Source organism: Gadus chalcogrammus, chromosome 23 (genome assembly GCF_026213295.1).
Source record: "Gadus chalcogrammus isolate NIFS_2021 chromosome 23, NIFS_Gcha_1.0, whole genome shotgun sequence".
NCBI classification, from domain to species: Eukaryota; Metazoa; Chordata; class Actinopteri; order Gadiformes; family Gadidae; genus Gadus; species Gadus chalcogrammus.
In genome coordinates this window covers 7,400,438-7,416,211 of record NC_079434.1, presented here as the reverse complement: position 1 = coordinate 7,416,211, position 15,774 = coordinate 7,400,438, and the positions used below count along the sequence as shown (strand labels likewise).

At 47.6% G+C, this 15,774-nt stretch overlaps 1 protein-coding gene across 5 annotated transcripts in view; it reads left to right on the top strand.

Moving 5' to 3' along the window:
* Positions 1–15,774, top strand: part of LOC130376927 (rho GTPase-activating protein 21-like) — an 88,904-nt gene that overhangs the window by 47,702 nt on the left and 25,428 nt on the right. For 4 of the 5 annotated variants that reach the window (XM_056583858.1, XM_056583856.1, XM_056583857.1 and 1 more), the window contains 5 exons: positions 1,699–1,720; positions 9,759–9,851; positions 11,421–11,499; positions 12,411–12,465; positions 14,460–14,483. In XM_056583858.1, coding sequence (XP_056439833.1) covers positions 1,699–1,720; positions 9,759–9,851; positions 11,421–11,499; positions 12,411–12,465; positions 14,460–14,483 — 273 coding nt within the window. The remainder of the gene's footprint in view (positions 1–1,698; positions 1,721–9,758; positions 9,852–11,420; positions 11,500–12,410; positions 12,466–14,459; positions 14,484–15,774) is intronic. The other variant, XM_056583855.1, reaches the window with a different exon arrangement.

The following is a 15,774-nucleotide window of genomic DNA, read 5'->3' as shown; positions in this document are numbered from 1 at the left end:
ACCATGGCCGTGCCGGCTATGTTCCTGCAGTAGATGTTATTTGGGTGAATGGTAATTCAGGGCCGTTGGTGTTGACTCTGCTCTGAAGAGTATTTTGAAGAGCTCTCCGGGGTGCAGAGAGCTGGGTTCCTCCTGCAGCGGCTGGCTGCACATCTGACGGCCACAAGAGGAACCGTGTCACCACGGTTGAGATGGCTCTGACATGTGTCCAGCCAAGAGAGACCGGCCCAGGCCAGGAGTCCCGTCTTGTGTTTCGTCCCCCGTAGACCTAAATGGACTTCACCCAAATAGGAGGGCCCCCTGCGTCTTTCTGGTCCTGAAGCTGCTTTCGTTGATTATTTGGGTTGTTGCACCGGTTATATTAAAGCAGTTTTCAAGAGATAGGTCATTTAGGGTAAGTGCTTTACAAAGAGAACCTACCCAGCACTGAGGCGAGAATTGCACTTGATGGTCCAACAAAATGAGGGTTAGGTAAGGTTAGGTTTTGGACTATAAAACTATTAAAATATCATTGCATTCAAACACTTTGTATAACGCTACACTTGATGACTCAGGTGAAATAACCACAATGACAATGAGGATTGCCCACCATCAGATCAAACCTGAAATTGTCAACACCCTCATCAATTACATTTTATTGAGGTCATCTGACGAAAGTTCATCCACAGTTCTAACTGTTATGTAACCTTAATTATGACAGTGAGGCAGCTGCTTTAAACCACAGCTTTGGGCCTTAACCACAGTTTTAGTTTCACGGTAATTACTTCTCTCCTTGGAGTGGTTTCAGCCAATGGGGGTTAAGTTGTGGACAGGGTCAGGGTGTCTTAGCGTGAGGGATGCTGGCAGTCATACAGGACACATGTTTTTCTCTGAGGGGCTGACCGTTTAATCAGCCATGTGGCTTTAAGAAACACCAGTCTCAGAGAGGAAGATGAGGATTTAAGCTGAATAAATGAGGCAAGGGGAAAACAAGGAAAACAAACCTAGCTATGAAGTCATTTCTTCGGTTAATTCAGGAGCATTGCAACAACGCGCTTCACGTCCCAGACACACATCATCCTGGTTGTGTGTGTTTTACGTCACATGTGCTGCTGCTCTTAGCTTTGTATAATAGAAGTACAGGCTTCCTCTCCTGGTTCAAGGCCTTCGCCAGCTCGCTCATCCGCTCGTGTGCAGACCTGCTCATGCTGCTCGCTGGCTCACTTGATCAATGAACCACATTCGTTCTTGAGCCATCTCTCACCCTAGGCCTCTCACATACTACACCCATCTACTGGACTCACTCAATCACTGGAAGTATGAGCCCTCAATTCCTCACTCACTCACTTGAACACTTACACACATACTAAGTCCCTCACTCTAATACTACACCACTCACCCACTCGCTTACTCAAGCACTTAACCACTCATTGCCTCTTACTTGAACACTAAATCATTCACCCTAATCCTAACTGTAACCTGTCCCACTCAGTCTTTTTACCTGCTTATTGATAAAACCTATTTAAACATGTTTAAACCTGTAAAGCCTGTTAAAACAAGTTCAAATCTGTTAAAACAAGATCAAACCTGTTCAGCCCTGTTTAAACCTGTTCAAACCTGTTTAAACCTATTCAAACCTGTTCAAAACTTCAACACCATCGATTTTAAACCAAACTAGCAAAACTGATCCTTCTCTGATTTTTGTCTTTTATCTTCTAGGATGACGACAACTGCAGTCGAGGTGAGTCCTTAAACTATTACTCCATTTACACGTCGACAGTTTAGTCTCTGTCTCCTGAGTCCTAAGACCCAGCAGACCCCGATGGAGCCTGCTAGATCTCTGACTGCTAAGTCCGGAGACCCAGCTAGAGGGTCGCTGACTGCTGAGCCCTGAGAGCTAGCAGACCAAGCTAGAGCCTGCCAGAGGCTGCTAGAGGCTGGGTGACGAGAGGCTCAAAAACCAGGGACTGAGGCCCTCCCCACGGAAACCATTTACGCCATGTGGTCGTTATTGTCTGGTCTGAGACACAGATACAATTATGTACAGGAAGAGAGCACCATTACTGTAATGCATAGGCTCTAGCCCCTGTCCACGTGGCGCCTGTAATGATCCCTGATGCCCGGCCCTGGGTCTCTAGGTCTCAGCTCACCTCTGGGCTCCTTAATGGGACATCTGCTGTGGACCTCAGGCCTGCAGCACCACACCAGCCCCCCAGACAGGGACAGACAGGCAGCTGGGCAGGCAGACAAGAAGCAGGCAGGCAAACAGGAAGACAGACAGGCAGGCAGATAGACATCGGAGACAGGCAGGAAGACAGGGACGCAGGCAGGCCGGCAGGCAGATAGACATCAGAGGCAGGCAGGCAGGCAGACAGGCAGGCAGACAAACAGGCTGACAGAGACAGCTTGCATAAAGACAGACTTGTTTGCTGATCTAAACAAGCATGCAGCCAGTGTGAAGGGAGAGTCCAGCATATTTTAGGAATGCTCCGGGTCTCTGGTCTTCGTGTTGGGGACATTCTTTAGGTGTAACACCCGGTTTGAGCCCGGAATGTGATCCCCACTTTCCGGGAGGCTACCCGGTATCTGTGCTGTAGCCCCCCCAACCCAACCCACCCGGACCGCCGCAACGGGAACATTCCCTGGCCCGGTCTGCGGCCCGCGGGGCTCCCTGAGCTTGGAGCGCCAAGGAAAACAATCCTCTGTTATCAGGAGAGGGTCCCACCTGGGACCCCCGTAGGGACAGACCCGAGAGGTGTTGGACAGGGAGAGAAGTTATGGTGAAGGAAGAGGACTTTCTACATCTATTGTTTGGTGTGAAAAGGACAGTGGAGAGAGGTGTTGTTGTGTTACAGGACATTGTGAGAAAGAGTTCAAGTCATTAATGGACAGGAAGTGAGTTTCAGGCATCCTTAACTGTGAGAAATGTATCAAGAGTGTAACCGTGTCCTTAAAATAAAATACCCCGGATACAGATACAAGATAAGAATAACAGAGGTAATCATATGAATAGGAGGTACTTACATGAGAATGGCGCGGAGCTGACTGGAAGAGTGTGTGTTGAATGGGCTCCAGGAATGCCTCTGAGCGGGAAAGAGACATTTATTCTTGAGAAGTCCCCCAGCATCTCTCTCCGTCCACAATGTCAGATTCCTCAGTCCACCCCACAGGCCGCATAACAAATGTCCACCCCCGTATGTACACACACACACACACACACACACACACACACAGACACAACCACGCACACACACATACACACACGCACACGCGCAAGCACGCACGCACGCACACACACACACACACACACACACACACACACACACACACACACACACACACACACACACACACACACACACACACACACACACACACACACACACACACACACACACACACAGACACACACACACACAGCATGCATGCGTGCAGATACAGATTCTACTTTCTTTTTTTTTTTTTTTGTCCACCCCCGTATGTACACACACACACACACACACACACACACACACACACACACAACCACGCACACACACAAACACACACGCACACGCGCAAGCACGCACGCACGCACACACACACACACACACACACACACACACACACACACACACACACACAGACACACACACACACAGCATGCATGCGTGCAGATACAGATTCTACTTTCTTTTTTTTTTTTTTTTGTCCACCCCCGTATGTACACACACACACACACACACACACACACACACAGACACAACCACGCACACACACATACACACACGCACACGCGCAAGCACGCACGCACGCACACACACACACACACACACACACACACACACACACACACACACACACACACACGCACACGCGCAAGCACGCACGCACGCACACACGCACGCACACACACACACACACACACACACACACACACACACACACACACACACACACACACACACACACACACACACACACACACACACACACACACACAGACACACACACACACAGCATGCATGCGTGCAGATACAGATTCTACTTTCTTGCTCCCATAATGCCCCTGTGCTTTCCAACCAGCTGTAGGCAAATGTTTTCCATCACCAGGGGCTTAAGGCATCTGATACCGTTATCATTATCGTTAGTATTTCTTGAAGAGAATTATGTTTTTTTCTTTTTCCTACATGGTTTTTGTTGAAGCATTTTGAAGTAATGTTATCTTTTATTGAATTTGAGTGGTACTGTATCCTCACGACATAAATATCCGTGACATTATACAATATATCATGCAATGTAATGACCCCCCCGTTATACTGTTTAGAATGGTGTTTTGAATCCATCGGTAAATCGTAATATTAATGATATTGTGTTAAAGTCCCCCTGATTATCCAGACAATGAAATGTTTCCAAACCCCACACAGCTTTGTTTGGAAGTCACCAACCGTGTTTTGAAACTCCCAGGTTCTGGGAGTTTCATAGCCATAGAGGTAATTATAATTAGAGGGAGTGCATTTCAATATACGGCCTGTCCAGAGGCCGATGGCTCCCTGGGGACTGGCGGCTCTGTTCTCTGTCAGCTTCTATTCTCATTTAAACAGTGAGGCTGTCCCTCTACAACACTGTGGAATATAATACAGTCATGTGCTAATACACTTATATGCTCCGACTATACCTCTGTTGTTTGATTATGCAGACCAAATGATTCATTCATCAACAATGTCAACCACATTAACGTTATTCTCGAATGTACTGAAAAAAAAAGGATTGTAGGAAGGTTAGTAACAAGTCCTAGTTGTCCATAATGTCGTTTAATACTGTAAATGCAAAAAAGCCTAATACATGAACGGTAACTACAGTCCTGTGTGAAGACACACACAAAGCGTACGGTAACCAGGTGCACATCCGGTCGGCACGATGGACTCAGATCCCCCTCTGACTCTTCTTATCTGAAGTATTGGTCTGAACTGGTGTTGACTTATCATAGTTGAGCTAGTTTAATCTTTCTTAACGTATGGCGTGTTTGAAGACGGTGCGCAGGAGCTGCAGGGTTACAGTGTGTTTGCTTGGCTCTCAATGAGTGTGTGATGAGCAAGAAAGTAGAAGAAAGAGAGAGAAATAGAGGGGGAGAGGGAGAGAGGGGGAGAGAGAGAGAGAGAGAGAGAGAGAGAGTGAAGGAATAAGAGAATTAGAAACACTGAAGGGATAGAGGAATAGAGAGACAGAGCGAGAGAGAGAGGGGGAGAGGGAGGAGGGAGAGAGGGGCTATATACTCAACCGCATGTTGACTAGCTGGGTGTTGCCGCTGGCAACCCTTCAAACCTCTAGAAACACACACACTTACACACAGACACACAAACAGACACTTAAGAACACACATACGGCAGTACTCAGCTAATATACACATTCATGCGTTCGCTAGATTGAAGTTGTGCTTTGACGTCCACATGAAGATCGAGTGTTTAGATACAGACATCCCCACCTAACAGAGATGGCAACCGCATGCGCCAAGAATGGGTCTCTTTTTGAGTGTGTGAGTCTATTTGTGTGTGTGTTTTGGATTTGTGTTTTGGATCATGGTCATTTGTGGAGACAAAAGTCCAAATGAAACAGCTTGGTTTGAACTGGCTAAACTTTGGTACATTAAGATTCAGAAAAAGACTAAAGAAAATACACAAATTTCCCATCTGTTCAAATATTTATTTTTTCACCCCGAGCGAAAGTTCTCACTGGAAATATTGCCTTTAGATGTGTTTTTTCCCCCTGTTTGGTGGGCGTCCATAAAGATTGCGGAGTGGGCCGATGCAAAAGCCAACTGAATTCCCCTCAACTCTCCAGTGAGCTCTCAAACACCCCACCTTCTATTACCAAGCACTCGCCAACTCTCCCTCCTCTCGCTCCCCTTCAGTCTCTCTCTGTCCAACTCTCTCTCTCTCCTTCTGTCTTCCTTCATCTGTTCCTGCTCTCCCTCTCGCTCTCTCTCTTCTTCTCTCTCCCTCTCTCCTTCGATCTCCAACTCGCTCTCTACTTTTCTCTCTGTCCAACTCTCTCCTGCTCCTCTCTTTCCAACTCTCTCTCTCTCTCTCTCTCTCTCTCTCTCTCTCTCTCTCTCTCTCTCTCCCTACCGCTCTCTCTCTCTCTGTCCCTCTCTCCCTGCTCTATTTATCTTTGTCTCTCCAACTTTTTCTTTATTTCTCTTCAACTTTCTACCTCTCTCTATATTTCTATTTCTGACTCTATCTCCGTCTCTCTGTCAGTCTGTTATCTCTCTTTCTCGCACAAACCATGTCTCTCTCTCTCTCTCTCTCTCTCTCTCTCTCTCTCTGTCTCCCTCTCTGTGTCAAATCGATAAAACATCCGGTCCACTGTCTTCACCCTATCGCTCTAGTTCGTTCTCTCTCTCTCTCTCTCTCTCTCTCTCTCTCTCTCTCTCTCTCTCTCTTGGACTCTCTTTCTCTGCCTATCTCTCTGTCGTGGTCGGTGAATGCAGCTTTAGCGGCAAGGCAATGTCAGAATAGCAACTGCCAACATTATGTCATAATTTCCCAACTCAGGGACATATGATGTCACGTTGCATTCCGAAAGTAAAAATTATTCACACAGCAGATTACGAAAAACAGACATATTTTCTTTAATATGAGTAAATTCAGTCATACTTGATATCAGACATTGAACAGTGAACTCATTTGACCCCTTGCTATTGCCTCTTGAAAAAAAATACTAAAACAACATCTCAATGTCCTCTCAGCTGTGATATTGCATGTCGTCGTTCTTGGGTGGATCTCCCAATCTCGGAATGTCAGAATTCTTTGGGAGGGAAGGAGGGACAAAATCCTCCACCTTCCTGTCTTTAGTGGAAAACACACAGTGTGTGTGTATGTGTGTGTGTGTGTGTGTGTGTGTGTGTGTGTGTGTGTGTGTGTGTGTGTGTGTGTGTGTGTGTGTGTGTGTGTGTGTGTGTGTGTGTGTGTGTGTGTGTGTGTGTGTGTGTTTGTGTAACTGCAGAGAAAGTGAATAACAATGAATAGATGAGCTAGGGTCGGGAGGTGGCTGAGGAATGCTGGTAGGTCTCTCTAAGGTCAAGGAGAACCATCACTTCGGACCTTCTCCTCCTCAACCGGCTCATAGTCACCTCTTTACTTTACACTTGTACACCAACTTATACGTTCAGCTTGTGATTTCCAGTGTGGATCTGTGTTCCCTTGGGTCTTCGGTATGTTTCTGTGTAGATGTAGACTTGGGTCTTCAGTATGTTTTTGTGTAAATTTGGGTCTTCAGTATGTTTCTTTGTTAACTTGGGTGAGGTGTTCAGTGTGTTTCTTTAATAACTTGGATCTTCAGTATGTTTATGTGTTGCCTTGGATCTTCAGCATCTGTGTTTACTTGGGTATCAGCATGTATATTTGTGAACTTGGGTCTCTACCTTTGAATGGTTGTTTGACAACCTGCTCTTTTAATTATGCTGGTTGAGTTTCTGCACCCGAGTTTGTCTCTATTTGTGAACTCTACCATCTTCCCACGCCATGAAAGGCCAAAACACACACTTACACACACATTTTGGCTAGGTGAACGATCTGTCTGTTTGTATCAGCTCAGAGAGGGAGAGGGAGGGGGAGGGAGAGGGCGAGAGAGAGAGAGGGAGAGGGAGGGGGAGGGAGAGGGGGAGAGTGAGGCGGAGGGAGAGCGGGAGAGAGAGAGATTTAGAGGTACAGTGAGTGAGATAAAGAGAGAGAGAAGCAGGGAGCGGTTTGGCTGAGCCCAGCACTCTGTACAATAACATTATCCTATGCCAAACAACAGGGAAGTGTGTGCGTGCGTGCGTGCGTGCGTGCGTGCGTGCGTGCGTGCGTGCGTGCGTGCGTGCGTGCGAGCGTGCGTGCGTGCGTGTGTGTGTTGATCTGGATGTCAGCCAAAGGCTCCATAATCGCCACGGTATCGTTCAGACTAACAGACAGAAGAATGATGGACAGGAGACGGATAAGATATAGGTCATATAGAATGATGGACTTTCTCTCGGATCAGGTTTACATTGATCACATGAGAAATCAATAAACATTATATTGTTTATTGCAAGCGTAATCATGACATCAAACAGGTGGAACACCTAATTCATGAGGTCACTCAGTAAGAACGTGTAATTGCTGGTCTGAGATGCAGCCCTTAATGCCGCAGGGGGAAAGCAATAGGATAAGACATTTGGTTTAAGTTCAACTACGCCTAAATCCTGTCTACACACAAGCATTAGCAACCCCTCCCACCTGGTCCCAACGGCAGGGAAGAGCAAACGCTCATGATCCACGCTCAATCATTTGATGCTTTTATGGACGGGTTGAGATGGGTTAAAAGAGAGAGGGACTGCAGGTCGGGAATCGAACCGAACGCAGGGTGCCCTAAGTGGCCTGGCGCCCACGGCTGATCTCAGTCAGCCCATGGTGGCCGTACGGACGCCTGGGCTCGTTGGCCTTTTATTAACGTTTTAATCTGTGCGTGGGGATGTGGGGGGGGACACTGAAATGCCTGAAGCTTTAGATTTCCAGATTTTAATCCTGCTGATCCAGCTGTGGGAGCTTGGAAACTTCCAGAGCCCACTTTGTGCTGCAGAGTTGGAATGCTGTAGGCTCCTATATTGGCTCCGGGTTTGGATGGACGGAGGAGGAGAGTGGGCGGGGGGAGGAAGGGTTTGGAGTCAGCGAGAGTGAAAGAGACATTTTAACATTAGTCATGCATCTTTCAAAGTTGTATTAATTCTACGATTGAAAAAATATTATGTTTTTTTTATGGTCATTTTCTTTTAACATTCTAAGGTGTAAGACATTCATAGGTGTCGTAGTAATAGTAGCAGTAAAGGTGCTTGATCGAAAGCATGATGACAAGCCATGACAACCACCCTTATTAACATGGTGACACGCCATGACAACCACCCTTATTACCATGGTGACATGCCATGACAACCACCCTTATTACCATGGTGAAACGCCATGACAACCACCCTTATTACCATGGCAGCGCGCTGTGACAACCAGCCATTTTACAAACACACACACGCACATACACACAGTACAGCGTATTGCAGGGCTGTTCTCTTTGGTTGGTCCAATCAGAAGGTTTGTGTGGACATCATGAAGGTGGAGCGTCCTTGAAGATGCTATTCATCATGAGAAGAAAATATCAACGGGCCTCGCTCTATTCTTTGTGTTGTACTTACCCCTAGTGGTCGAAGTGAGAACAACCTGTTCATCTAGTAGTCAAATCCACGGTTACTGTGCAGTTAGTTCATAAGCAAGGGTTTGATGTGAAGAGGTGTGCCTCTGAGCTACATGCTATCAGGGCTACATCATACTAGTAAGACCAACACATGATCTGTCATCGCTTTCAGCTACATGAGGACAATGAATGCAGAAGCTCCCACACTGTTGCTGCTCCTCTCTTCTCCCTCTCTCCGCTCCCTCTCTCCTCTCCCTCTCTCCTCTCCCTCCTCCCAATCTCCTCCTCCCAGTGTTTTTTTCCTTCCAGTAGTGTCTTTGTTTTTAACGTTGTTGCTTGCTGAGCCTGTCCGAAGAGGATTTTCTGTCAATCAAAGAATCCAGGATCTGCAGTGTGTCTGCCGTCAAAGCTCAGAGATATTCCAACGGGGGCAACTGTTTGTTTTTTGATTCTCCAACTGCTTCTCTGCCTCTCTCGAACCGACCAATCATGTGGCTCTCTCGAACCGACCAATCATGTGGCTCTCTCGAACCGACCAATCATGTGGCTCTCTCGAACCGACCACTCATGTGCCTCTCTCTCTGGTCTCCAAGGGAGTAAGCCGAACCGCCTGGAGCCCATGGACACCATCTTCGTCAAGCAGGTGAAGGAGGGAGGCCCCGCCAACGGAGCTGGACTCTGTACCGGTCAGTACAAACACACACAATGCACACACATGAACAGATACACGCACACACACAGACACACACACACGGATGCACAGATGACTGCACATGCCCGTACACACACGCTCACAGACAAAGGGACAGATGCACACACACAACACACACATGCACAGATGCACGCACGCACACAGACAGACACACACACAAACACACACACAACGTAGTACACACACACTCACAGACACATGCACAGATGCCCGCACACGAAGTTGCAATCACTCACACACGCACAGATGCACGCGCTCACCAAGACACATGCACACGTTCACACACACACACACACACACACACACACACACACACACACACACACACACACACACACACACACACACACACACACACACACACACACACACACACACCAAACACTCCAAACACTCAGAATGTGTCAGCCGCACATATCTCAGTGAGTGATAAACATCACATATTTGACCACAAAGTTGAGTTTGTGCTGCGAGTCCTCCAGAGAACACGACATGCCAGGCACTAAAGTACTCCCCCATTGTTCTTACTGTGGCTCAAATTCTTTGATCCTGTGAGACATCCAGAGTGAGACCAGCGCCTCTGTCCCCCTGCCTGAGGGATCGTAGTTGTGGTTGTGATCCCGAGGCTGGGTTTGTTCCTCAGTGGGGGGCTGTTCAGGAACGCAGAGCCCACACACGTCTGTGAGCTCAGCCCTGAGCCCCGACCACTGCTACTAGAACCTCCTCAAGCCTCTTCCCTAGCCCCCCTCTCCTCCTCCTTCTGCTGCTCCTACTTCTCCTCCTGCACCTACTCCTCCTTCTCTTCCTCCTCTTCCTCTTCCTCACTGCCTCTCTCCTCTTCCTCCTCCTCATTCTACTCCCTGCTTCCTCTTCCTCCTCTTCCTCATTCTCGTCTTCCTTGCTTCCTCCCCCTCCTCCTTCTTCTTATCTTCTTCTACTCATTTTTTCTGACCATCAACTCCTCCTCCCCCCCGCTTCCTGCTCCTCCTCTATCTCCTCCTCTTCCTTCTCTCCTCCCCTCCTCCGTCCGGGGCTCCTTTTTACTCCCCATTCCTCCTATCTCCCTCCTCCTCTCCTCTTTATCTCATCCCTCCATCCCTTTGGGACAGGGGAGTGCACGTCTTTCTGCTCCTTATCAGTTCTCCTCTTCCTCTGAGCACTCCTCCTCGTGCGTTTTCCTGTGAGATGGTGATCTGTCCCGAATGTGTAAACCCAACCAAGTTCCCCCCTTCCGGAAGGTTACCCAGAACTCCCTCTGGTCCACCCCGTGTGAACAAACTGCCAGCCTTGTTGCTGTGGACAACGGACGTAGATCCACACACCTGTGTGTGGCTCACATAACTTTGGGCTTCAATTGGTCAAGGAAGTACCTTTGTGGACATCCTGCAAATCCGGGATCCGAGAAGAGAGCGGTGTGTGTGTTTGTGTGTGTGTGTGTGTATGTGTATGTGCTTGTGCGTGTGGGAGCTAGCTTGGCTGACGCTAGGAGTTGCCGTGGAGACTTCAGAGGGATAATAATGGAGTTGACTCTGCTTGTTCCCAGGGGACCGGATCGTCAAGGTGAATGGCGAGAGCATCATAGGGAAGACATACTCCCAGGTCATAGCCCTGATCCAGAACAGGTGAGAGCTCCTAGCCCCCCACAGCTTCCATAGTCTAGAGCAGTTGCTACATTACACGCTGAAAGTCCTGACGTCAATCACCAGCGGAACCAAGGTGAATCTCCCATCTTGGATTAATAGAGTCCAATTATGTCTGTTTATGTTGGGTTTTCGATGTTTCCGCTAAAGAGGATGTTCTGGAAATAGAACAACCTTAGCGATGCCCCAGCGATGTAGTGGAGTATATAACAGAAACTGTTCTTTCCCAGTGGGTACTTTAGTATCAAAATCCCTATTAAGCTGTCCATCTTTTTATTAAATGAATGTTTGTCTATCCATCTTTCTCTCTATCTATGAACTTATTGTTGTTTGCGTGATGCCTGATTTTCCAACACTTTTTTGAGGGTTAAAGGGGTAGGGAGGGAATGATACAAATGTTCTGTTCAACATGGTGCCAAATAGGAATTTATATCGAGAAAAGGGATGACCAAACCTGTCATACATCTTCCTGTTGGTGATAAGAAGGGTTTTCTGGAAACGTCTGAGCCTGCTGCCCACTGTCTGACGTTTGTTGTAATACCCTCATTTGTTATTGCTCCTGTCCAAATAATTCCAGGGGTAGTCCCAGCATTGCAATACAGTGCATTTCAGTGGAAATTATGCCACTGGGTGTATTAGTCAGCACATGATGTTTTTCGGTTGAGGTAAAGAGGATGTTTTCTGACCACTTACTATCAAGTCTTTACAACCCTACAACTTGACAAATAATTCCGAAGTAGGATGTTTTTTGACTGTCACATCTCTCTCTCTCTCTCTCTCTCTCTCTCTCTCTCTCTCTCTCTCTCTCTCTCTCTCTCTCTCTCTCTCTCTCTCTCTCTCTCTCTCTCTCTCTCTCTCTCTCTCTCTCTCTCTCTCTCTCTCTCTCTTGCTAGTGATGCATCTCTGGAGCTGTGTGTGATGCCAAAGGATGAGGACATTTTGCAGCTGGTAAGAACCCATCTTCACTTCACTAGAAGAATCGTATTGATCTGACACCTCAGATGCTATCTCAAATCTTTCAGGTTTCAATATAACAGAACAGTATCCGTTCACTTGTTTCAGCAACACGAGATGGAACGTAAAATATAATTACAGGTACAGACAGACTTTTACAACCCAATAAGATAAAACGGTCCAGACATTTACAACCAAACAAAGATACAACTATCCAGACATTTACAACAGAGAAAGAATAATGCTGTAGCGTAAGCAGAGTTTTTTATGGACAGTAAGAGCTCCACCCAAAAAAAAACAATGCCAGCAATACACCATCTCCCCTAACATGGACCCTAATCTGATGCTAAATTCATTCATGAGTTAGGCTAGGGCTAACAGGCTTTTGGCTTATTGGTATGTCTCTGAGCGTCTCACAGAGCTAGCTCATTTGCTGTTTCCCATCAAAGAGCGAGAGAGCGGGAGATATAGAGCGAAGGCAGAAGAGAGAGAGTGAGCGAGACAGGGGCAGTTAGAGCGAGAGGAGGAGGGTTATAAATACATTCTCAGGAGCCAGCCAAGGTTTTTCACCCAATAGACCTATGCCATTAAGAAAAACAGCACGGACAGGGAATCCATTATGAATACACCAAGATCAAATATTAATATGGAAGCAAGTTTTAAGGTGTGATTTAATAGGGTTGTTTAACATTTAAAATTGTTTATATATATGTATCTTATCAATCGACTCATAATTAATTAGAAAAATTAACTGCATATTAACAGCATTGTCTATATGTGATCATCTTCAATCAGATATCAGATATGTGGGTACATTGTCTTTGAATAGGAAAGTAGAAACAGACTTTACACAACATATTGGTTTAACATTATCAGGTGTTGGTTTAGACGTGGATGGAGTCAGGTAGTGACTTGTTTGCGCGCACTATGTGTGTGCGTGTGCAGTGTTTCCCACAAAATTTTGGAGACTATGGGGGGGGGGGCGGAAGGGGGGTGGTATGGGGCGATTGTTGACGGGGGACGGGGGACGGGGGGTATGGAGCGATTGTTGACCGGGGGGGGGGGGTATGGAGCGATTGTTGATGGGGGGGGGGGTATGGAGCGATTGTTGACGGGGGGGGGGGGTGTATGTCTTCAAACTTCGTCTGAGCAAAAAAAAAAAAAAAAATATTATTATTATTATTTTTTTTTTTTAATAATAATAATAATTCATGTGCACGCAGAGACTATGGCGGCCGAAATTAGACTATGGCGGGCCGCCATAGTCTCGTCAATGTGTGGGAAACACTGCGTGTGTGTGCATGTGTGTGTGTGTGTGTGGGGCTATCAGCTGACCTCGTTGAGACAGTAAGCCTTACGAGAAAGAGACGAGAGAGGTTAGGAGTCATATACAGAGAGACTGGGAAAGGAGAGAGAGACAATCAGAGAGAGAGGGAAAAGAGGAAAGAGACGGAGAGGAAAGAAAGACACAGGCTAGAGACAGAGAGAGCACCTAAAGAAAGAGCGAGAGAGAGGGGGCCATGAAAAAGGATGAAGAGAGACAGAAGATGAAAAGTTGTGGCCATGGGATGTTTGACGTACAGCAGGGGAAAGTGTCAGCCCAAGGATAATATATGAGTGTGCAGAGGGGGAGAGAAAGCGAGAGAGAGAGTGCGACTATAAAACATCCCTCGCTGTACATCATACCTCGCTGACCTCACCCTAAGATGAAGGTTGAGTCAGAGGAGGGACCAGAGCAGTGATGATGATGATGATGATTATGGGTATGAAGGCTCTGTCACAGCATCTCGCTCTTCTCCTTCCCTCATTGATCCTTCCTTCCTTCCCTCCTTCCCATTCCTCCTTCCTTGTTCCCTGCCCTTGTGGCGCTGGTTTGCCGTTAAATCGTTTTCATTTATTCCTCAATGCTCACTTCTCCTTCTCCTTCTCCTTTCTCCCTCACTCTCGCTCTGTCCTCCGCCCCGGCCTGTATAACCCGCGGACCCCAGTTTTCCCGGGACATCACTGCTCTGGTAAGCCTCGCACGGCCATTTTCCGTTTCTTCAGTTCCTTTTCTTTTCTCACATTGCTTGCGTTTTCGTTCCTTGCTGTGTGCGTTTCACTGTGGATCTTGCTGTTCCCATGCCAACCGCTTTATTCATGCCTCCTGTCTCGGAAAATTCTCCTGAAATTGTTGTGAACTGTCAAAAGTTCGGTTACCAGGCATGGATAACGTATTAAAAAATAACTGAATTTCTCAATATGCCATGGGTAATTTCGAGGGCTGCGCTACAACACACATTTCAATGTTTGTGTGGCCTCTGTTCAGATACCGACTCAAACAGTTGTCTGTGAAAGGTTTATGAGGCAGCTGGCAGAGCTTTGTGAGGAGATACTCCTGTGAGGTGGGAGTGAACGTTCCGGTGGCACGGCTTTGGAAAACGTCCTGGAAAATACCTGGAAAACACTAAGCCCCAAAGAGTGGGAACCCTGTTCTGCTGCGTTTGGTTTGGGTTCAGGCTGGTCTCTCGGTGCTAGCACATAGTCGGGTCCAACAGCCACCGACCAGGCACAAGGTGCTCTCCTCAGGAATCCCAGCCCGTGTTAAGTACCTTTGAGCAAGGCTCCGGTGCGGCTCGTGGTTTAAGTGCTCTTGATCAGGAGCCGAAGCCGGGGGCCGGTGGCCTGTTCCCAGGGCTCCCAGCGGCGCAGCTGCCCAATACCGGCCGACCGCAACGATAGATAATCCTCCCCGCTGTGGGAGAGCTGCTTCAGTGGGTACGTCAACACCATTGAGTTGTGTTGGCTGTCGACCAGCGTGCAGGCAGGTGTTGAAGGACCAATCCCACTCCGAGGTGTACACTTCTAGTCATGCATGAGCTGGAAACTACAGTGACTGCAGGTGGGGTGCCTCAAGACACGGGACACAGACGGATTAATCTCCCAGATCTCTGTAAGGCTCTGATTCCTCCAGCATTCATTTCCTGGGAGCACTCTCTGCCTCGCTCTGAGTCACATGGGTTCTGGTCAGTTTTTTTCCATCGTCTATGCAAATGGAGGGGCGGGGCTTAGCGTCAGACAGCAGGCTGCCTGTATAAAGCAACCTGAGACCTCCAGGTAGAGTGATATTGATCAAAGTCCAACGCCAGCAGCAGCAGAACCGCCCCCTCCCCTCCCACTCTCTCTCTCTCTGACACTCTCTCTTTCCCTCCTTTTCATTTGTTTAAGAGCTCTCACTCGGTAAGGGGCTGGCCCTTTAAACTCATTCAATAGCGGATTAGGCAGACGTTCCCTGAAGTCCCTCTGTCCGTGGGAGCTCTCTCT